The 25,458-nt window shown below is 39.9% G+C and overlaps 1 protein-coding gene across 9 annotated transcripts in view; it reads left to right on the top strand.

The window, feature by feature from the left end:
• The window catches only part of drk (growth factor receptor-bound protein 2 drk), a 158,395-nt gene that overhangs the window by 103,967 nt on the left and 28,970 nt on the right, over positions 1–25,458 (top strand). For 2 of the 9 annotated variants that reach the window (XM_071671487.1, XM_071671479.1), the window contains exons 1-2: positions 17,663–17,820; positions 19,852–19,940. In XM_071671487.1, coding sequence (XP_071527588.1) covers positions 19,863–19,940 — 78 coding nt within the window. In that variant the 5' untranslated portion in view covers positions 17,663–17,820; positions 19,852–19,862. Of the gene's footprint in view, positions 1–10,990; positions 11,154–12,452; positions 12,590–17,659; positions 17,821–17,869; positions 18,004–18,082; positions 18,105–19,851; positions 19,941–25,458 lie in introns of those variants that run through there. The other 7 variants (XM_071671478.1, XM_071671477.1, XM_071671480.1 and 4 more) reach the window with 6 other exon arrangements.

Here is a 25,458-nt window from a genome sequence, read left to right as displayed (position 1 = left end):
CACGAGCAAGCATCGCTGGGTAAGTGAGAGTAACGCGTTCGAGCAGCAGTAACGTAAAGCAACCATATCATATCTTTTTTTTTTTTTTTAAGGCAAATATAGAATTTCAAAAAAAAAAAAGAGTTCATTGCATTATTTGTATTTGAAAATTGAACGGCAGATATGGCTGGAAAGCGTTGCTGTTTATGATTGATTATTACCATAACACCAACCATCCCTCCTCCCATACACTGGCTTTTCTTTCCTTCCCTCGCACCTCCCACTCTCCCTCGTCGTGGAGGCAAGGGTGGCAGTTACCGCCCCACGTCCTTCACCTGACTTTCTCTACGTAAAGGGTTGAAAATAGGGCACAACCAAATATTTAGATCCTATTTCTTTTTTCCCCATGCTCGACCGATGATGCATCGCTTCCTACAAACATTGCCGTGGAGATAAACAAACAAACCTTCGCAGTGTAGTGATGATGAACACGTTGGATTAGCAAGGCTCAGTATAGCAGGTTTGAGGTCAGGACACTGAAGCGTAGGTCTTACTGCAACGTCATGGAGTAAAGAGTGAGTGGCAGGGGTAGGGGTCAAGATGGTGTGAGTCAAAAGCCCCTGGAGGCTGGTGAGTGAAAGGCCAGGTTGATGAATCAAAGACCCCCCCCCCCCCCCCCCCCACACACACACACACACACACACACACACACACACACACACACACACACACACACACAAGGCTGTTGGGTCAAAACACAGAAAGATTGAGCAGAATCTAGGTTGTTGAGGAAGAGATTAATATCACTAGGACAAAAAAAAAGGAAGGATTGTGGGACAGTAATGAGATCATATCAGCAGAAGCCAGAGTGGCAGATCATTGTGTTGGTAGGCCACTGTGTAGAAGGAGAGACAAGTGTAGTAGGGCAAAGATTAATATAGCGATACAGAAAACAGTCTGATGGGATCAGGACAGGGGGTCAGGGATGTGGAAGCCGATATAATGGTCGTAAGAACTTCAGAAAACTTGGCCACACACTAACATGACGAGGCTTTATGATAGACGAAATAGTTAACAGCATAGTCAATCACCATCCATGTTCAATACTTGAGTCGCACTCCGTTTAATATAGATAGTCAACGATAAGGGAGGAAGGTTAACCTGCAGACTGGTTATCCTCAGAGAGCAAAATCAATGCGTAATGCAAGACAAGAAATAGTGATACCTTACGAACCCCAAACAATAGAAGTCGTCTTAGCTCTTATTTGCCCATGAGTTACGACCCAAATGTAGGGTTACGTACACTTCAAGGACGAAACTCACCCCCTATAGTTACGCTCTGTTCTTGGGATCCTCATGAAAAGCAAAACACCACTTCAAACAAAACACCTTTCCACTCGATGAGAGTGAGTGGTGCTGAGCACCAGGCTCGACCGGAAAGGCTACCGATGTGACTGGTGAGGTCACTTATGATTTGTTAAGCCCGGCGTCCGAGGCGCCCCATCCCCTACTACAGGAGTTTCTTGGCTGTGGCTCAGTCAATAAACATGCGAGACACCTGCGTTGCCTGGGCCAGTAGAGCCCACCTTCCTCCAAATGTGTCCGCACGTCTTGATGCTTTACCGAAAACATTACGTCAACTGACACACAAGGTGTAAGATGAAGGCAGCTGTCGAAAGAAGCATACAAAGGAGTGTGAGATATCGTTAAGTAATGAAACATTTTCGGATACATGATTGAATCATGGTGGAACAGATGGTGAAGCACAGGATGGAGTTTTGAGATAGATGTAATGTTTGGATCTCTAAGGAAAGTACATGAGAGGTGATACCGTTAGTCTGCATACGTGGCAGGGAGCCAAGTGGGAGGATTAGCTCCGCCTGACCTGATCTATGGAAGAGAAACATGATTATGTTTTGGCTGCATGACTGGCAAGGTGCAAACTGGTGAGGTTAATCTCTAAGGATTAGATACGGAGTAAGAGATGTGGGGAGAGCAAGATTTGAGGCTGGTAGAGGAAGATAAAAGGACATATGAAATTGGTTGGGATTCTGAGATGATGATGGGCGTATGGGTGGCATGGATGGTGAAGTGAGAGAATCGTGGATTACCTGGAGAGGAAAGACAAGCGCGGGATCAACAACCACTGGTCAGGGAGTGCTAGACTGCCTTTCTCAGATGAGAACGTGAGCAATCTTCATGAACGAAGAGCTGAGGTCAGTTAACAATCTTGTACACCTGCAGTACACATACACTATTATTTGACAAGCCTTAGTATACCACTACAGGGTCTGGTTGCCAGTGAGGCGACTTATTATGAATTGCGATTGTGTTTCTCAACAATCATCTTGAATCAAGTTATTAGAATGCAATGCGGTGACCCGGACTTTCATAATCATGCATGTAATCAGGTTTGAATGAAGTCATTAAGACACACAAGAGAGAACTGAGGCTTTCCATTATCCAAACTTCCTCGCTTCAAAGAACTTTGTATTGAAGCAAGTGACTCTTGGTTCTGTAAGAGGTGGCACCACCAAGGTCGCCCCAGACTGGAGAGGGGAAAAACTATTAGCTTGCGGTTCGCATCTGCTGTCTCATTAGTCAAGGGGTGGGGGAAATTCATTACTTCCTGGATAAATTATTTTCAGAGGTCATTTCGTCCTTCATGCAACGGGTCTAGATGGAATTTGTTTACCACACAAACTGCAGCACAGATCTTTTTAGAAAAATGTTTGATATTGTCTTTTTTTATGGATTCCAGTGGATTTCTTACTTCTCACTATCAACAGACGTCTTCCAGGAAGTCTTGGTACCTTTCACCGGATATGAAGAGCCTCGTTACGAAGAAGTTGTTGCTCAGAAAGACACATACATCACTGGCCAGACAGATCGTGAAGACATGCTGCGAGAGAAGGAGTCACTGACACATGATCGCAGCCAAGTATCTGTGCATGTGAAGAAACCCACTAGACTCAAGCTTGCCGTAGTGTTCTTGACACTGATAGCTCATGCTCATGATGCCATTCCTTGGTGTAGGTCAAACCCTGGTGTGTGACTGTGAATGTGTACGAGCTCATTTTGGTGTGTGTGTGTAACAGGTAGGATTACTCTGTTTCATATAACTGTCTATAATTGATGTTTGGCAAAAGATCTATATCAACATCTTACAAACGGTGCACTAAAAGACTCAAAATTAGTTCTAAACTCTCTAGTGGCCTGGTTTGCTCATAACAGAAACAGAAATGTAAATATTTAGTAACAACAACAACAACAACAAAAAAGTTGGACTTGCCTCAGCAAGGAGCAAGGAGTAGACTGGAAGGATTTATTTGAGGATTTATCGGAAGGATTAATTTGATGATTTATTAGAAGCATTTATCTAAGGTAATTATGAATGAGAAAATGCTGGAAGCGAAGCTGACAGAGAAATTGAACGAGATGGGAATGAACGAACGAACAGACTTCGTGTAACAAGATGTTCAGTGAAGATTATATTAGGAAAGTACTATTTATGGTTCAGTCTACTGTACAATACACAAAAATTATTTTTGTATAAATGTAGTTGACTTTATTTTGCCTTAACTGGTTAGAGGGAAAAACAGTTTTGCGCTGAAATGCCAACGCAGAGGAAGCAACCACGTCATAAAACTCTCTCTCTCTCTCTCTCTCTCTCTCTCTCTCTCTCTCTCTCTCTCTCTCTCTCTCTCTCTCTCTCTCTCTCTCTCTCTCTCTCTCTCTCTCTTGTATATCTCATACGAGAAATGCGTGCCTTCTATCCAGTGGAATAAAAGTGGCACTTCAGGTCCACGTTATCTCAGAGACACGTTCCACACCTGAGAGAAACATAAAACATGAGTCCAAGTTTTATTCAGGACGGAATTTCATTTCACTTCTGACGGAATTGCGATTCGCAGAAGATGATATTTTCCAGCATCTTACCTGCCAGGAAGAGTCCAATTAACTTCCGACGTTCATTAAGGTCTGTACCAGGACAAGGGAAGGCTCGGGAAGGTTTGTCATTTAAGGTCATGATCCAGGTCATGGCTTGCACTGCAGTGTCATGCACTCCCTGGACCTTACCTCCCCAGGCCTCACCTCCCCAGGCTTACCTACTCAGGAGTTGAAAACATAAATGTCGCATTATTTATTTAAGCATCACTAAAACTCTTAAATTTTCATATATATATATATATATATATATATATATATATATATATATATATATATATATATATATATATATACATATATATATATATATGAAATGCGTGTGGAGAAAAAGAGAGGCTGATATATGCAACAAAACTGTGAAGATTTTTTCTTCAGTTTGGAGCATATACACTCGCACTGTGATTTTTGTGTGTGTGTGTGTGTCGTCTTTGTCTTTCGGTTCGCTTACCTTCATCCCTGTCGTTCCTGTCGCCTGTGGAGTCTGTACGATATCTGACACACACACACACACACACACACACACACACACACACACACAGGTGATACTTGAATATATTCGAGAAATTCAAAGTTGCTCTCTGAACACGCGCATGTATGAGTCTTGAATGTAAGTTGGAGGAGGATCTGATGGGTAAGATGTTAGAGGGTGATAATGATCTGATGGGTAAGGGTGTTCGATCCAACATATCTGATGGGTTAGAGTAGTTAGCGGGTCGCACTTATAAGATGGGTATGAGAAAGTTTAATACGGTGTGATTATGAAACACCACAAACTTATAATTCCGTAATGAGGGCAAGGAGACAGGTAAATGAGGCTGGGTTGTACCATGAAAGCTCTCGAGATTTTAATGGTTTACGGTAATCGTTCATCCAGGGTTCGAGCAATGTTTACGTCCCGGTCGTCAGATGAGGCTGGTAATTAGAGTGGGATCAACAATTTTCCTTGCCCTCGGAAGTGTTCACGCAGTTCTAATTATCTTCTTTGCGGCTTCTTGTATCCTTTCGTTAACCTTACGAACTCACCCACACTGCAATTTTTTTTTCTTATTCCCAAAGTTAGCGTATCATAAGGTTCTTCTGAGGCATGCAAGAAGCATTTAGCGGACACATAGCGGAAAGCCGCTTAATTGAGTTAATTAACCTGTACTGTTAATGTAACCTCCAGAGAGCTATTGTTGTATCACTGATTTTAATTTGTCACAAAATTTTCATGATATTGATCAGGGAATTTCCTCACCAGACACCTGCTATACTTAGGATTTCAGTCTGTATACGAGTGATTCAACGCTCGAGTTCTTTAGTAATTCCTTTAATCATCAGTGACGTATCGGAGGCAGAATTATTTTGTTGAAAATTCTAAAAAAAAAAAAACAAGAAAAAAATCCTTGTAAGAAACCTGATCTTTTTTGACCAAATATGTTTGGTAGGGGAAGCAGTGATCGGTATATGCTCAGGAGGAGGCAGTAGGGGGCGGTATACACTGGGAGCGAGGCAATGGGAGGGCGGTATATGCAGGGGGAGAGGTCGTGATCGACATATCCTTGGGGAAAGGAGGCACTACAACAACAACAACATTAGAACTATCACATGATTCACTTCCCTACATCACTCTTTAGGTCTGCGTCTTCCAGTCGGCACCCAGTGAGATGTTATCAACTTTAAGCAAGTGACTTATGATAAGATAACTCAGAAATTGGTATTGCGTACTGGAGAAGAATCTGGCATTTCTCCATAAGTCCTGCCTCGTTGTGATGGCTTCGTCAGATTTCATGTGAACGAAGAGATTTAGCAAGCTCCTCCACCAGTGTTATTTCGGATACCCTGGATACATCGAAGGATTTCGTAACGTAAACTGCAACAACACACCCCTCATCATCCCGGCATTTTGTAAACAAATTTCGGTTATTAACCTGATATGAAAAGCAAAGTTTTGGTGTCGGTCAGGCCTTACAAAATCCCACAATTGCAGACTAGGGTAATGTTTCCCCGATATAAAGATGAAAGTATATATATATATATATATATATATATATATATATATATATATATATATATATATATATATATATATATATATATATATGCCAGATAACCACGTAAACGAAGACTGAAAACAATACCCTGAAATTGAGACGTGAGCAAATCGTTTTCTTCAAATGTGTGGTCTTGGTTCGTCAGACTCTCGACATGACTTGTGACTTGCTACAACCTTGTTTTTCTACACATTATCCCTATCGACATCCTTATAGAGTATCCTTCGCCCATTTCTCTCTGCCCCATCATTATATCTAATATACTCACGCTTTCCCATAACCATTTACTCTCAAATGTACGATAATTCTGCGAAGGTTCCATACAACACAAAAGCCAGCACTGATGAAATGTTCTAAGAGCTTCGAGACGCAAAGCAAACACCTGCGTTAGAGGCAGGTGCAACTGAAGAAATGTGGAAGTATTTCAAATTACGACTGAACGAACTGAAAGAATAGACTGAGAACAGGTGGAGCAGCACAGCGTATTCGTGGAACACAACCTAACGAAGGAGACCTCGTCTGGGTACACAAGAGCCATCGACGCAGTAACGGAGAACAAACATGTCCCAGATTGGCTCACTAATACGTGGAACTTTGTCATATTTATGGTGTTTTCTACGGATATTCTTGACTAAACCTGACTTAACTGTGGTACGCTAACGGAAGTAAGACGAATAGATTAGAAAGGTATGGACATTTACCATATACTGATCCTAAATTATGGTGTGGGGAAGAACCAGGGTCAAACACCCTGTTTACACTTTAGTTGGTGATAAAACACTACAAAGTAGTGAAGATTGCCGAGTTATTTTGTCTGTGAGCGGTTACCAAATTTAGTAACATTAGTTGCCTGTATGAGACAAAATTTAGACATGAGACTAAGTCAAAAGCAATTTTGTTTTTTGAAAGCCAGGTCAGGATGTCCGGGGACCCCTTCCTCCTTATCCAGGTGAGGAATCATGCCTATGCTGGCCTCGAACCCTGCACTCAGCAGGACCTTCCTAATGGCGTCCAGAGACGGATCCATAGCCACTGAAAGGAGAGAAAAGCAGCTTTTACCCAGAGGCAACAGAACAAGACCAGATTAGCATCATTAGAGCCTACTGCCAACAATGGAGGGGGGGGGGGGGGTCACACGCGTCTGAAAGAGGCTTTCCAAGGTCGATGATTACAGGAGGGTGTCCCTCAAGGAGGAGGAGTCCAGATGCTGGTTACTTGGTCAACAGGGTCAGCAAGGTCATTAACGTCAGGTTATAATCATAACCCGAGGAATCTTTAACACGTGCTGCCTTTGTTAAAGATAATTCCAAAACCACATGCGCACATACATTATATTTGGCCCTTGAAGCGCTGGTTTTACAAACCCGGAAAGGAGTAAAGGGCAGTTGGTAGCTATTTGTTATATATATATATATATATATATATATATATATATATATATATATATATATATATATATATATATATATTATCTGAGACGGCACGGGCAGCTGAGACTCTAATCCAGGCCATCCCATTAAAGATATATATATATATATATATATATATATATATATATATATATATATATATATATATATATATATCCCCTAGACTGAGCCAGGTACCCAGTCTATCTACCATCCCATAGGATGGATGAATAGCTAGGTTGACTGCCGTAACCAGGATTCGAACCAGTGCTCTCGACCCTGGGCGGCCCGTTAATGTGGTAACTCAGTATTAGCTTACCTACTTTTCCTGTTGGAGGAAAATTGTTCTTGTTATCATAAAACGGAAATATTTCTGAGGAGAGGAAAAAGATTAAATTTTCCATGAAAACTAAAAGTACTGGAAACCTGGAAGGGCCGCCATATTATGGCTATTTGGCGGGAATTCTGCTGAGTTGTGCGGACACCGTGTTGTGGTTATTGATTGACCCCTTGGTCCAAGTGGTGTACATGGATCATATAGCTAGACTGGGGTGCTGTCCTCTGCCATCACAGGGTCACAGCTTTGGCAACAAATCATCTAATTTTGAAGTACCTAATAAGCTCGATTTTTTTCAGCTGACGTTTATCTGAGCGGATGGCTTCGTGGTGTAACTGATGAAGCTAACAGGATGCACATGAGTCTTATAGCCTATTTTACAAGGAGTAATGATGATGTACGTAAACCATGAAATGAAATAATTCAGTGTTTAATGTAACCTTTATCAACACCACCTCCACCCAAAGATTGATTTTTCATTATACAACCGTCAGTTACGGTTGTATTCATCAAAGGAAGTTTACCAAGCCGAAATCATTTAGATTTGTTTCGATTTTCTGGTAACTGAGCAAGTAATTATATACTTATATAATGATCACTGTTTGATATGCAAATTACTGAAAGGGACAAATAAACATATATAAAGAATTACTGGATATAAGAAAATGGTCGCAGTAATGCTCCCAGAGAAAATTGTAATACTTCTTAGGGATACTATTATATTTTGGTTTTTAAAAAAGTATATTAATGGTGCAGATTCATGTAGTGTGTGCTTATGTGTGTTGCTAGAGTGCATTCAGTGCAAATGCATTATGCGTGTGTGCTTTGTGATGAATATTGTGTCGACAAGTGATGTAGAGGTATGTATGCGTGCATTTAATAGGCGTGCTGTTTACAGGGGAGTTGTACGGGTGTGATCTGTTTGGTTGGTCGGTATCGTATGTGCGTGTTCTGCTGGTTCATTTTATGTTAAGCGTTCTAGTGATTTCTATTCCCTGTGTAGAACGCAAATAAAGTCACTGTCAGGGCCAGGCCTGAAATTTAATGCGAAGGGAGAGGGGGCAATCTTCCCGGGGAGTCAAAGAAGGATCTTTGTCAGCCCTGACATTGTTGTCATAGTGCCATTACTGACGTTTACAGATGGTAGTCCAATTAAATGGTCCGGTTAGTAGACAGACTACTACAAGACTGTGGTGGGATTAATCGTTCGAGGGTGAGAGCTATGATATAAAGGATTACAAGTGAGAGACAGATCCAGGAAGTTGGGAAAGTGGTTGCGACTGCCTACAATAGGAATAGTACAGTAGATACTTTCCTACAGGTCAGTGAAAATAGAAAACGTGAGGGTTTTAACTCCCTCACCTCCCTTCACTATCCGTGTGGGATGATTTCAATCAATCCTTATGATGTACATTGAAATATTCAAAGTAGAAAACCTTAGCTTAAGGGCGAGAGAATGTTAGGATCTCGCATTAGGAATTGTGACAGTCGGAGAAAGTTACAAAGTTTGTAAAGTCAGGAAGGCAGTAGACAAAGCAGAGGAAAATGTTGGTGTTTAGGGGACAAATCTGAAGCCAGAGGACGTCAGAGCTTGGAGATTCAAGGTCTGGGAGATATCTATCAGATGCTTTGGTGCTGGAATGAGCATAGACTCCTCGCCTACTGCGATATTGAGGTTAAGGTTATACATGGAGATTTAAGAAGGATAAATCAAACATTAGAAAAATGAATCATCAAAACAAGTAAGATGGTATGAGAGGTTTTAACCAGATGCTGTGCAACAGAAAGGTTAGTAGGAAGACGAGGAAAAAAAAAGAGTTCGGTCTGTTAGAGGGTCAAGGACAATGGGAGAGGCCGGTACTGCTACTGCCAGATCCCTCCCTCTCGTTAGCAGCAGAGGAAGGCGGAACTTTGGTTGCATCAAACTAGGACCAAAAGCTTGTTGGATTCTACCATGTTTGTACTCAGCGGATTATAAACAGGTAAACGAGGGGACGGGAATGCGAAGATAGGAAGTAAAAGTGAGAGGAATAGTTATACAGAACATGCAGGAAGATGTTCGGTCCATCCTGGTTGCTTAGTATTAACGTGGCACAGAGCTAGACCAGTATTCTTGACATGGTGGCAGATGATTCCACGCAACACTTTAACATTCCAAACTCGGGATGACAGGACACTACTACCCTGGGAGTTGAGTCTCTACTTAGTACTACTTCTGTCTGTGCTTTATGGCTGTGTGGTGTGTTAAGCGTTTGACATATAGAAGTACTGAGTTAGTATGTATTGTGTACAATGAGAGTTGTACTAGTTTATGAAGTCTGTGACTGCTTACTGTATGAATTATGCTTGCATGAGGTTGTTCTTGCTATCAGCTTTGTCGATGCAAGCGAGCGAGGTGTATATAGGACAGAATGTGGATCGCCTTGACTTTTATTGCATGAGTTTGTGTGGAGTGTGATGTGCATGTACCTTGTGCACTAGCTTCACCAGCTTCGTGTGTTGTTCATTTTGTTTGTGACGTGTGTGTCATCACTATTTGTGATTACATATTTTTGGGAGTTACAGGGAGCATTTTACACTCGTATTGCCCCGTGTCTTTTTAACTTTCCATATGTGCACACACACACACACACACACACACACACACACACACACACACACACACCAAGTACCCATTCTATCGACCAGCCCCTAAGGGAGGATGAACAGTTGAGTGGATTGTGGACCGGCTACCGCGACCAGCATTCGAATCTTTGTGGGTTTGATCCCAGGCAACTCTTGTAAGCGTGTGTGTGTGTGTGTGTGTGTGAGAGAGAGAGAGAGAGAGAGAGAGAGAGAGAGAGAACGTTGATTACTATGTGTTACGGGGTGAGATCTTTACATTCGAGTTGACCCACCTCTTCATCTTGTATTTATGTACCATGTCTTTTCTTCTATATATTTATGCACACACACACACACACACACGCACACACACACACACACACACACACACACACACACACACGCACACACGCACACACACACACGCACACACACACACACGCACACACACACGCACACACACACAGGTCTAAGTCAAGTGTGTGTGTGACGGGAAAAGAGCGTGTCTGTGACACTTGACGGTCCCATACCAAGCTTTATGTGAATGCCCAAACTTTGTATCACAAGCATGAGCTTTATCTCCTAGCAGATAAGATTTATTATACTGTCTCCATACCCTGCATCTTATGATCACAAGAAGACGGGAATATTATCTTCTCCATTCTCTGAATTAACAGCAAAACACGCGCTGTCTTCCAAACGACAACACTATTTATGTTCGCAGTAGCCTATCTTCTAGTTGAAAGTGAGCCGGATATGACGTGGGTTAAGAGGATACTCGCTATACGGGACAAAAGGTCACGATGAAGCACGTCCCGGGACGTTGGACAGTTCATTCGGGTATGTATGTGTTCATTGTCTTGAATTATCATACCCGAATTTGTTAATACCTACAAATAATTTCCTTACGCAAGACTATGTATACGACGAAAATTATATTAAACCCGGATGGCGGACGAGTAAGGTTTCTGGGATGGAAGCCTTTAAGGCCTTAGGATGTGTGTTATTTTATAATAATGATAATAATGATAATGATAATAATAATGATAATAATAATGATAATGATAATAATAATAATAATGATAATAATAATAATAATAATAATAATGATAATAATAATAATAATAATAATGATAATAATAATAATAATAATAATAATAATAATAATAATAATGATAAGGTGGAAGATCCTACAATAAGATATATCATAGTATGCCTCCTACTCTGTGTTGGTAATGGATAGTTTGCACAAATATTATCTGAGCATTCGGGGATCTGGACATTAACAAGGAGGACGCAGCCACCTGAAGGGGCTCCAAAGTTGCTTAATTAAGAATCCTAACTGAATGTCACTTGCCACATTTCTGATGCATTTCAAGACAGACAAAGGTCAGTTATTATCTTAAGCCTTTATTTGAATGTCGGTCAAGAGTATATTTTTTTCAATCATTACACTCAAATCCCATTGATTATAAGGTCACTCATATGTGCGCTGTTGTATAGGCAGAGCCACAGGCGCTGTTCGCATCCCTAGGGTAAGTAGATGGCTCGTCGTCTCTGAGGAACCCACTTACTCATGTCACACCACACACATGATGTGACATATGACATAGTGCTCCCTAGCCCACGTGACCTCGTGGGAATTTACTTGTAAATTATGCGCTTATAGGAGTGCAATCTAATAGGGTGAGGAAGCAATTCTTCATCAAATGGGGGTGCTGCCACCCCTCACCGAAATCCGTCACTGACCCAGTGGAACTTTGCTGAACAGATGGAGATTCTGGGGCATTTCTGAATGGAACAACAGGATGAGGAATCCTTAGTCGTCGGACTTACCCAAAATTAATAGTTTCACTTGAAAACCTTTGTGGAAATTTTCCCATTTCTCTCTTTGTACCACCTGAAATCACCATCTGAAATACTAGTCGCAATTTATTCCCTAGAAAGTAAATAATGAGGTGCTAATGAAAGTTTTGTTCATCTGTTAAGAAAGTTCGTAATGTTTCATCCCTGCCTCTTCAAGCTTTCATTCCTTCCTTTCTTTCCTATTATCTCCGTTGGATCACCCTCTCCCTCATACAGGGGTCTTTCCTGCCTCCTACACGCTCCATTTTACCGAGAATATTCTTTCTTCGACAGATAACAGAACGTACTCATTCGCCGATGACTCCACAATATCCCGCAAATGCACTCTATCTTCTTTAGCTCGATCTGCGTCCTCGTCTCTTCGTAACTTCGTCACTGGCAGGATTTCCCAGTGGGGAAGGCGCACCCTGGTAAGTTTAATATCTTTAAAAACCTAGTTTCCTGCCCGTCTCTCATTCTAAGGCTCCCCACCTCACAGCTTTCCCATCTCTATTGGTGGATCAGCATTTCCACTGCTCAACACGATGACCATACCATGTATCACCGTAATATCTAAACTGTCTCGGAAATCCCATATTACACAAAAGCCAAGTCTACCGCCAAGAAGCTGGTAGTCTTGCTCATATCCCGTGAATTCTTTTCTTTTGAACTGGCCTGGTTATAATACAAAGAACTGGTTCGACCTTTGTATAGGGACTACCTTCACATCTGGGAAGGTTTAGCACTGCATACTTACTAAACAGAGTCGGGTCCAAAGCAATTCGACATATCAACTCAACGAGTCTGAACTCGAAACTTGATTCACTTCCCCACGCCAGTGTAACGATTCACTTTCCCTCTTCTATGGATGTTGCTTTGTTTTCTGTTCCAGAGAACAGACTGTTGTGTCCACCATAACACCGTTAGTTAGACCATGTTATATATAGCAGGATACTGCATCACATAATGAGTGGGTGTGGGCAATTAAAAGGTGGGTCGTTGTTAATCTGTTTCTCTGTCCACACTGCAGTTTTTTGGGGGAATACTTTAATTCCTTGTGTCTTTCCTATATAGCACAGGCCCCTTTTTAAAAGTTAAATTTTCCCTTGCTTCTCATATTCTTAAAATATCTTTCCTCTTTGTAGTACTTTTCATATTTCAGGTAAGTCCTGGTCCAAATATGGACTTTTGTCCGCAACTGGAACCTCCTGCCTTAAAAAAGTTTTCTCAAAATGCCTTTCCCAGTGCAATCAAGAAGTGCCTTTCCCAGTGCAGTCATAAAATTTGCAAAAACCAGACTAATCCTAAAAACTAATCCAAAGCCTGCTCAAAATACCTTTTACAGTACTATCATAAAGATTTGCAAATGCCAGAATAATCATAGAAATAGTAATCCAAAGCCTATCAGTTTTAAAAACGGTAACCCAAAGCCTAATCAGAAACGGTAACCCAAAGCCAAGTATAATGTAAACGTATTTCTATGTTTCCCGTTTAAAGCTAAGTATCTTAAACGTTCGTGTACAAATGCGGAAGGAAGTTCTTCGGCCATGATTCAGTATCATCACCAAACTTACTCGCTGCAGTACAGGAAAATCAAGGCTCTTAATAATCGTAGTAGAGGAGATTAAAGTTTATGAGGCAGAATTATTTTTTCATTGAAACCTAATCAAACCTTTTCTCGCTATTCACTCTTCTCCGCTAAAAAGAAAAAAAAAATTCTAGAGGACTGCAGATTCACTTCCACAGACTGATTTAACCTCACATATTACACGCCTCTTCCATAAACACACCCACTGCATTTGTAGTCACAAGCTCCTGCAAAAAAAAAGAAAAAAAAAATGCATTCATATGTCTCATGTCTCCCCACCTCTCAAATCCCAATGGTTCAATTTTTTAGACATTTATAGAGGCAGTGATACGAACAAAGAAGCAAAGCCACTGAACTGACTCACGTCGTAACAGCTACGCCTGAACCTAACCACAAACATCGACTGACAAGTTCAGAACATTTCACAAGAGGTTGACCATCAGTCAGAACTTTATACTATCATGTGACAAGTGACAAGGGCTTAGAACAGATTTCCAATTTGCATGCAATTCAATTAGAACAACAGCAACAGAAACAAATATCCGATATAAAAACGCAATACTTTCCTACCCAAAATATTATCTTTGTTGATTTTGACTATAAATAAGCAACTTTATCTAACGCATCAACTATCTATCATATGACGAAGTCTTAATGAATATCAGACACTTGACATGAACTTGTGCTTAACTTGATACAACCATGCGTCACGTACTTCCATAATCCTCTCACCATCTTTACTTTTGTCTCCACCATGCGTCACGTACTTCCAGAATCCTCTCACCATCTCTACTTTTGTTTCCACTCTCTCTTCCCGTTACCATATTCTTGCCATTTAATGTTTTCATTACCCACTCTTCGTCTACAATAAAGATTACTATGTATTACAATCTAGTTTAACTGGTGTCTTTAGTGGCCCCTGATGGTAACATATCTTGTAATTATCTCGTATGCAAAATCATCTATATTATCATAGTTTTACTATCATCAAAAACAGCTCATTAGTGATTTGTTCTGTAATTAGCATTGTTATGTTTAGAATTGTTTAAACTCTATTATCCTACCGATTTGATCAGCGGTTCACCTGTACCTTCAACCTATTGATTAGTCCATTTGTATCATCCATTTGTGTACTCATTTGTTCAAAGCACATTTCATACCTTTCAAAAGACTTTAATTTTTTTAACCTTGATTTTCATCCTTTATACCCAATGCCTTGCACCTAATTACGAAAAACTAATGTATTAGATTGTGGTTTAAAGTCAATGACTGCAGGCTCACCGAACGCTTTATAAAACGCTCCCATCCTCCGAGATGCACTTACAACGTCTACAGTTACAATTTACCTTCACCGACAATAGAACTGTATCTTACTGATAAAGTCACACTCTGGGGTTCTCGCTTTCCCTTTCAATCTACTTTGGACGAATATGACATTTCTTCTTCGCCAGACCTACCTGTCTGTCATTCACAAAACACTTCATGCATCCTCTCATGGTAATGTTCAAAGGCATTTTTTTTCTTAGTTTCATGTAGCGGTTCATTTCATGAGGAAGATGAAAAACCATTCTGTCTTGTAGGACTCTTTGAATCTCCTCTTTAGTGTCCGAAAACTGGAATCTTATAATCGTATCTCTAATCAATAATCTTATCTCTAAATCACAATCTAGTGGGGTCACCTGGTGACATCCATTGCAGTCTGACTTCACCGATCCTTCCACTTTTAGGGACGATTTAAATTCCTTTTTCTTAGATCTTGTCATTCCACCAGTGGTTGATAGTGACTGACATTCAGCTTTCAGTTTCCGCCACTAACAGTGAACCTTTCCCCCTTCATATATAAATTGTTGCAACATTCTTTCCACGTGATTCATTAAGATAGGTGTTCATGGATAGATTTGCCGTAGAACAGTGGGGCTGCTCAAGCTTCCAGTCGAAAATTTTCTTTCATCTTTATCAAGGAACTGGTTTCATCCGAGCATTATCCACCTCCTCGCTGGTGAACTAACTTAGCTCTCTACCTAGTTCGAATGTCAGGATTCCTTACTATTGTCCTAACTTTCACTTTATTTCAGACATGTCTCCATACATAAACGCGCGCGCGCGCGCGCGCGCGCGAGAGAGAGAGAGAGAGAGAGAGAGAGAGAGAGAGAGAGAGAGAGAGAGAGAGAGAGAGAGAGAGAGATTATGAATGGAAAAGGCATATTTACAATATATACCCATGTGTAGACCGTTTCTACCCGTATGTTAGTGTATGTAAATATGTATTTGTATGCATTTGCGTGTGCTAATCATGATTCTGCCTATTCTGCGAGACGGTTTTATACTTTGTGTGTGTGTGTGTGTGTGTGTGTGTGTGTGTTTATTTGTCATTATCTATCTGTTGGGTACAGAAAGGGAGTTAACACTCGTGGGACCCCCATCTCCTGAATTTTCTATATTAAACTTTTTTAAACTTGTGTATGCTGCGCATTCACAATTTTGTCACTTTATTCAAATCGTTTGCTATAATACTATATACAAAAAAATAATGCTTCTTTACACCTTTCTAAAAAGTTTCCTGCTTAATTCTATGTTCTGACCTCTATCTGTTCTCTCCTTGCACCTCTCGAAGTTTCAACTGTCTTCATCAGATTGGTTTAGAGGCCTGAAGGTTGTGATCAGAATTTGAATTTATGCCGGTAATCCTGGCAAATTTATTGTGCACCTCAGGATTACAGAGGTCACAAAGATCCTTAGTCAGATCCCATTGGATTGTTATTACATGTTACATACATTACATACTTTCATACGGTTAAGTTTTCCCGACTAGATGCTAAAAATAGATACAAACTTAAAATTTCAGGTACCTTGTCATTAACAATAATAAGGTAACATTTCTTTCAGGGTTTATGTAGAGGTTTATGTAGCCTGAAGGGCTCCATTATTTCCACGTCCTAAAACATAGTGTTCTAGTTTGTGTCCAGATCTTTGACCACAAACTTTACAATGCCAGTAGTACCTAGCCTAGCTTTAATTAAGTCTAGTCTCTTTTTTTCCATGCTGGATTAAAATATGATTACTAACCTTTCCTTGTAAATCATTTATCTTCATCGTGCTTCAACCATTAACTCACGAGTTCCTGTGGAGCTCCTTGATAAATTTGTCATTGTGAAAACGGAACATATAATGTTTAGTGCTTCCGTTCACAACAAAGTAATTTCCAATATGGATCCTTACTGAAACACGTCTGGTTTATCTCATACGTATGCATCACTTCCAAAATCACACAACGAAAATTAAGAACATGTATTCCACTTCTCATTTATGGTAATAGATAAATTGTACACTGTAACTGTGCTTTAGCAGATGAGGAAATATTTCTCACCGGACACAATTCAAATTTTCCGCCTGTTCCTGTGATGGGCTGCAGAACGAGACTCATGCGCCGTAGTCCGCCTCGAAAAGTAGTTTCAGTAAGACGTGATTTTCCTTAGTATATTTCTACATTTGGAACATCTTGCACAGATGTTTCTTAAGATTAAAGACTATATGGATTCAGCATAAAGAAGAAGAATAGAATAAAATCCACCTGTGTCAGTTTCTAATTTGTTCAACATTTGGGAGCTACTTGATAGATATATTTGTGTATACATATTTTGTTGAAAGCTTTGCCATCGTATTATCTATAGTACAAGTAATTAAACAGTCATTAAAAGAAATCTAATGTAATTGACTATGAAAATCATACCCTAAGAGCCAGGTCTGGGTTTAGTTTACCTGGACAAGATTGTTTTACCGGAGTAGGTGCAATCAGAAAGCATACACGTTGGAAATGTGGTTTTTCACTCTTGATTGTGTATTTATAGATCAGATATCTCTCTGGCTACTCTAGGGAGAAAATATAGTAGGTGACCACCCACGCTGGTGTTGAGTGGCCTGGCCAGGCAGGAGATCTGGCAACGTTGTTGGTAGCAAGTGTAATGGAAGGGAGCGAGACGTCCACTCTGTGTTTATTTTAGGAGAATTTTGTTTATGTAGTTTTTTTTTAAGAAAAAAAGGGCTCATCTCACTACATAGTTTATAGAGAGGCAGGTATGATATCTGTACGTTCTGTCACTTGGTGTGTGTCATAAATGCGTATAAAAGTGTGTATATCCTAGGGTGTGTGCAGCAAGAGTCGGGCCTTGAGCTGTTATCGCAAGTTTCTCTGTAGTGTCTGAGACAGGGAGGATATAGACAGTATTATCGTCAAGCAACCACTGGAAACTTAAAAACGTAAGTGTGTGGCAGAAAATGGTGGCAGCGTCACAGGAAGTGGGACAAGTGACGAGATGTTGGTCTGATTAGCTGCGGGTTTGTTTTGGTCATAACATTTGGTCAGTAATACTCCTGTGTTTCTCAATGGCCTTTCATTTCTCTCGTTTACTTAGTGTTATTTTAACGTTACAGTAATGACACGGTTTAGGTTGGAAGGGTTGGTGGTGTTAAGTGCATTAAACATGGCCAAGTTCATGTGTCATCATTGGTGCAGACCTTAGGCAAGGTTGGTCTTTTCCTGATGTAGGGAAATTATGTGTCGTGATTGTGTGAGTATTATAGTGAAGACTTTTTATCCCAAATAATATAACGAAAATGTTAATTTTTTTTCTTTGGTCATATACAACTGTTTTTTCTATATAAAGATGTTCCTTAAATTACTTATGTTGCTTGTTTTTCTGTTACTGAATATGCGTCCTGAAGGATAGATTCTTTTACAGTGAAGATCAGGATTACTGATTTGTGATTTTCCATGTGATGTGGCACACTTTACATAATCTTAACCTGTCCTCATGCCCCTCACCACAGGTCATACACACATCACAGCCTGACAAACCAACCAGCAGTACTGTCACCTTCCACTCCACTCCAGATTGCAGATATTCGTAGGAAATTAAATTATCAATTTATGATCTAGTTTAAGTCTGATGATTATGTGTAATGTTAATGTTATTAGATATGCCAATACAATATCAATAAGTGCCAGTTAGTTCGTGCACTGAGATGCTTGAGAGACCTGTTGTAGTATATCTGAAACGGCTGAAAGCGGTATGTAATTTTGCATGTAGCAAAGTTGCTTATGTAAGGTCTTGAAATGATAGTGTATTCTTTTATATAGATTTTTAATTGCATTCATGGGGCTAATTATTTACTTACACCACCTTATTTGCCATTTATTGATGTTATGGAAGTTGAAAATAATGAAAAGTGGACATGTTATTTGTGGAAAAAATTATAATGATACTGAGTTTTCACGTAAAGATTAGACTAAGTCCAGCTTGACGAGGCTCCTTTTTGGTTCCATTAGTGGCTGTGGCTTATGAGTCAAACTCCGATGGCAGCATTTTCATTTTTAGATGGTGGTTTTATGTACATAGGGGGTCCCATGTTTTTTTCAGTTGTTATAAAATGACTTTTTTAATATAATCAGTAGCTGTTTTATGTGCACTACTTGATAATGTCTGAAAGGTTTCCATACTTTAGTGTATTACATATACATTTTTTCCTTTGCATTTGAACTGTTTTTCCACATTCTATATATTGCTTTGCTTATATTTGAACACTTCTGCCTACCTGGAAAGATGTGGGATTGTTTATATTTCTCTGTTTTCATTTTTTGCTGATTTGTTGAAGTTTCTTTGGTAGGGAGACTGAAATTATATCTGCATGGCAAACTTGCTCAAAAATTCACAGCACAAAGCCTTATTCAAATGAGAAAATGCATATATGATTGAAGATGGATGTCAAGGGAGATATGAGGTTCTGTCATTTGAATGTTTTCTCCCTTTCATGTATAATTAACAAGATTAGTCAAACCACCTTGATTCTCTTTTGGTCATTTAGAATGTTTATGATAGTGATATGTGATTGCCTGACCATTGTTAATTGAAGTAGTACAGCCAGTTTTAAAATGAAGTTATCTGCACGTGGATATGAAAATTTGGTTAATTATTGGATGAAATGCTGTAAATTCTGAGTATCTACAGTTGGCAATATGGGTAAGTAAAGGTTTGCGAATTATGTTTTTTCATTAGTTATGTTTGCTTTTTTTCAGTAATAACAGAATGATAACATTATCCTCCACAGGTTTCCCCAACATGGAAGCAGTAGCAAAACATGACTTTAATGCCACAGCTGAGGATGAACTCAGTTTTAGGAAAGGACAAATCTTGAAGGTAAGTCATTGTATTGTGATTCTTTTTTAATGTTTCGTTTGTATCATGGACAGTCTGTCACAGATAATATAGATTTTTAGCTCAAACTTGAATATGTCAGTAACAGGAACTCTTTGTGATAAAACCAGATTTTTTTGGGGTGGGAATAGGTTGATGGGTATAATGAATAGATGTGTGTAAAGAATATATCATATATGTCTGTGGCAGAAATGCCAATCTTGTTTATTATTTGTGTAGCCTCCAAGAAGAGTGTAGGGGAATGATGAATGGCATTTAACATTGTGTATCATTCTATAATCTTTCAACTGTATTTCCATTAGCTGGCAGGTGATAGATCAAGTGTCATTGATCAGTACACTTATATTGCTCAGTGGGGCAAATCTTTACATGCAAAAGTAGACATCTATTTATGATTTTAATAACAGTTTTTAAATGAATTATACCCATTTTTTATTAATTATGGACCTCCTAAGTGTAGTGGTTAGCTTATGTATGTGTATATATGGACTGAACCAGGGCATGTGATGCATCTGGGGTAAACCATGGAAAGGTCTGTGGGGCCTGGATGCAGATAGGGAGCTGTGGTTTAGGTGCATTACACATGACATCTAGAGACTGAGTGTGAACAAATATGGCCTTTTTGTCTGTGTTCCTGGTGCTGCCTTGCTGAAGCAAGGGATAGCAATGCTGTTTTCCTGTGGGGCAGGATAGCGACAGGAATGGATGGAGGCAAGCAAGTATGAATATGTACATGTGTTTGTATGTGATGTCTGCATATGTGTATGTATATGTTGATATGTATGTATATATGTATAGATGTGTGTGTGTGTGTATTTGAGTGGATGGGCCATACTTCGACTGTTTCCTGGTAATACCTCACTGACGCGGGAAAAAGTGATTATGTATTATAGCTGGTAGAGGATGTGTGGATCAGGTGTTTGCTTTGAAGAATGTATGTAAGAAATACTTAGAAAAACAGATGGATTTGTATGTAGCATTTATGGATCTGGAGAAGGCATATGATTGGGTTGATAGAAATGCTTTGTGGAAGGTTTAAGAGTATATGATGTGGGAGGTAAGTTGCTAGAAGCAGTGAAAAGTTTTTACCAAGGATATAAGGCATATGTACGAGTAGGAAGAGAGGAAAGTGATTAGTTCCCAGTGAATGCCAGTTTGCGGCTGGAGTGCGTGATGTCTCCATGGTTGTTTAATTTGTTCATGGATGGGGTGGTTAGGGAGGTGAATGCAAGAGTTTTGGAGAGGGGCAAGTATGCAGTCTGATGTGGATGAGAGGGCTTAGGAAGTGAGTCAGTTGTAGTTCATTGATAATACAATGCTGGTGGCTGATTCTGGTGAGAAACTGCAGGAGTTGGTGACTGAGTTTGGTAAAGTGTGTGAAAGAAGAAAGTTGAGAGTAAATATGAATAAGAGCAAGGTTATTAGGTTCACTAGGTTTGGGGGACAAGTTAATTAGGAGGTAACTTTGAAGAGAAAGAATGGAGGAAGTGAAGTGTTTTAGATATCTGGGAGTGGAGACTTGGCAGCGGATTGAACCATGGAAGCAGAAGTGAGTCACAGGGTGGGGGAGGGGGTGAAGGTTCTGGGAGTGTTGAAGAATGTGTGGAAGGCAAGAACGTTATCTCAAGGAGCAAAAATGGGTATGTTTGAAGGAATATTGTTTCCAACAATGTTAAATGGTTGTGAAGCATGGGCTATAGGTAGGGTTGTGTGGAGGAGGGTGGATGTGTTGGAAATGAAATGTTTAAGGACAATCTGTGGTGTGAGGTGGATATATCGAGTAAGTAATGAAAGGGTAAGAGATGTGTGTGGTAATAAAAAGAGGGTGGTTGAGAGAGCAGAAGAGGGTGTGTTGAAATGGTTTGGTTACATGGAGAGAATGAGTGAGGAAAAATTGACAAAGAGGTGTCAAAGGTGAAGGGAATGAGGAGAAGTGGGAGACCAAATTGGAGGTGGAAAGATGGAGTGAAAAAGATTTTGAGCATTCAGGGCCTGAGCATACAGGAGGGTGAAAGACATGCAAGGAATAGGGTGAATTGGAACGATGTGGTATACCGGGGTCGATGTGCTGTCAATGGATTGAGCCAGGACATGTGAAGCATCTGGGATAAACCATGGAAAGTTTTGTGGGGCCTGAATGTGAAAAGGGAGCTGTGGTTTCGGTGCAATACACAAGACTGCTAGAGACTGAGTGTGAACGAATGTGGCTTTGTTGTCTTCTCCTAGCACTATCTTTGGCGGGGTGGCAACAGGAATAGGTAAAGGCAGCAAGTATGAATATGTACATGTGTATATATGTATATCTCTGTGTATATATATGTATGTATACGTTGAAATGTATAGGCATGTATATATGCGTGCATGGACATGTATGTGTATACATTTGTATATGGGTGGGTTGGGCCATTCTTTCATCTGTTTCCTTGCGCTACCTCGCCAATGCGGGAGACAGCGACAAAGTATGATGATAATGATAATATATATTTTTTCTTTCATACTATTCACCATTTCCCACATTAGCAAGGTAGCGTTTAGAACAGAGGACCTGGGCCTTTGAGGAAATATCCTCACCTGGCTCCCTTCTTTTGGAAAATTAAAAGAAAATGAAAGGGTAGGATTTCCAGTCCCCCGCTCCCTCCCCTTTTAGTCACCTTCTATGACACACAAGGAATACATGGAAAGTATTCTTTCTCCCCTATCCCTAGGGATAAATAATATATATGTATTTATTATTATACTTTGTCGGTGTCTCCCGCGTTAGCGAGGTAGTGCAAGGAAACAGACGAAAGAATGGCCCAACCTACCCACATACACATGTATATACATACACGTCCACACACGCACATATACATACCTATACATCTCAGCGTATAAATATATATATATATATATATATATATATATACACACAGAGATATACATATATACACATGTACATAATTCTTACTGTGCCCTTATTCATTCCTGTCGCCACCTCGTCCAGTTTTTCTCCATTCTAACTTACCTCTCAACTGACTTGTCCCTCAACCCTACTGTACCTAATAACCTTGCTCTTATTCACATTTACTCTCAGCTTTTTTTCTTTCGCACACTTTACCATACCCAGTCACCAGCTTCTGCAGTTTCTCACCCGAATCAGCCATCAGCACTGTATCATCAGCGAACAACAACTGACTCACTTCCCAAGCTCTCTCATCCACAACAGACTGCATACTTGCCCCTCTTTCCAAAACTCTTGCATTCACCTCCCTAACAACCCCATCCATGAACAAATTAATCAACCATGGAGACATCACGCACCTTTGCCGCAAACCGACGTTCACTGAGAACCATTCCTCTCTTCCTGCTCGTACGCATTTCTTACATCCTCGATAAAGACTTTTCACTGCTTCAAACAACTTGCCTCCCTCACCATATATTCTTAATACCTTCCACAGAGCATCTCTATCAACTCTATCATATGCCTTCTCCAGATCCATAAATGCTACATACAAATCCATTTGCTTTTCTAAGTATTTCTCGCTTACATTCTTGAAAGCAAACACCTGATCCACACATCCTCTACCACTTCTGAAACCACACTGCTCTTCCCCAATCTGATGCTCTGTACATGCCTTCACCCTCTCAATCAATACCCTCCCATATAATTTGCCAGGAATACTCAACAAACTTATGCCTCTGTAATTTGAGCACTCACCTTTATCCCCTTTGCGTTTGTACAATGGCACAATGCAAGCATTCTGCCAATCCTCAGGCACCTCACCATGAGTCATACATACATTAAATAACCTTACCAACCAGTCAACAACACAGTCACCCCCTTTTTATTAATAAATTCCACTGCAGTACCGTCCAAACCCGCTGCCTTGCCGGGCTTTCATCTTCTGCAAAGCTTTTACTACCTCTTCTCTGTTTACCAAATCATTCTCCCTAACCCTCTCACTTTGCACACCACCTCGACCAAAACACCTTATATCTGCCACTCAATCATCAAACACATTCAACAAACCTTCAAAATACTCACTCCATCTCCTTCTCACATCACCACTACTTGTTATCACATCCCATTAGCCCCCTTCACTAATGTTCCCATTTGTTCCCTTGTCTTATGCACTTCATTTACCTCCTTCCAAAACATCTTTTTATGCTCCCTAAAATTTAATGATACTTTCTCACTCCAACTCTCATTTGCCCTCTTTTTCACCTCTTGCACCTTTCTCTTGACCTCCTGCCTCTTTCCTTTATACATGTCCCTGTCATTTGCATTATTTCCCTGCAAAAATTCTTCTGTTTCCCCTTTTAGAAAGTTGAAATACAAGGAGGGGAAGGTTTCTAGCCCCCCACTCCCATCCCCTTTAGTCGCCTTCTATGACATGTGAGGAATGCGCGGGAAGTATTCTTTCTCCTCTATCCCCATACATGCACATATGATACATATCAACATATATACATACACATACACAGACATATACGTATCAACATATACACATATATACATACACATACACAGACATATACATATCAACTTATACATATATACATATCAACGTATACACATGTCCATATTCATACTTGCTTGACTTCATCCATTCCTGGCGCTACCCCGCCCCACAGGAAACAGCATCGCTACCCCCTGCTTCGGCAAGGTAGCGCCAGGGAAACAGACAAAAAATGGCCACACTCATTTTCTATCTGTCATGTGTAATGCACCAAAACCACATCTAGGCCCTACAAACTTTTCCATGGTTTACCCCAGATGTTTTACATACCCTGGTTCAGTCCATTGATGACCTAAGATTGGTTGTGTTAGTGAATTATCAGAGATTTTTAATTTACTGATATAGGATATATTGAACTTTTATGTACATTTATGTACAGTGAGCATAAATCGTTGAATGAAGTTGTTAGATTTTGTTATCCACACGTTGGTTATTTACCACTGTCTAGTATTGACGTGAATTTGAAATTGCTATTATTTACAAAATTTCCTCTTGAAAAAGTTTGGTTAAAGAATTTTAAAAGAACATGACTGACAGGAAGGATGGATAGTGCCTATGAATTTGCCCATATTGGAAAAGAGGGTAAAGTGAGGAGACAGTACAAATTTCAGGTTTTCAGAGCATCTTGACAATACTGACTGTATGCAATTCTTTGAAATAAAATGGGTATTTGTCAAATAAAGGGGAAATTTTTTTTTGTGATATAGGCCTCAATTTACTTGTGAGGAATAGCAAACTATTGGTAGGAGCATATTTGATGACAACACTTACTGCAGTAGTTTTGATGCTCATCTTTTTTTGTAAAGAAATCCTATATGCAGGCTTTGTTCAAAGAATGCTTGTTGTTTGATAGTTTTAACATTTTCAGTTGTTTTGCATTACTGTATTTATGAATCTTTCGAGTTGAGAATTGTTGAAGTTACTCGTAGATTTTCCCATTTTCCAGTTTTTTAAAAGTGTATGTAATATTATTCTACTCCATAGAGAACACGTTCAAGTAT

This window comes from Panulirus ornatus, chromosome 16 (assembly GCF_036320965.1).
Source record: "Panulirus ornatus isolate Po-2019 chromosome 16, ASM3632096v1, whole genome shotgun sequence".
NCBI lineage: Eukaryota > Metazoa > Arthropoda > Malacostraca > Decapoda > Palinuridae > Panulirus > Panulirus ornatus.
Note: the sequence above shows the minus strand (reverse complement) of the source record. Positions and strands in the feature narration are given on the sequence as shown.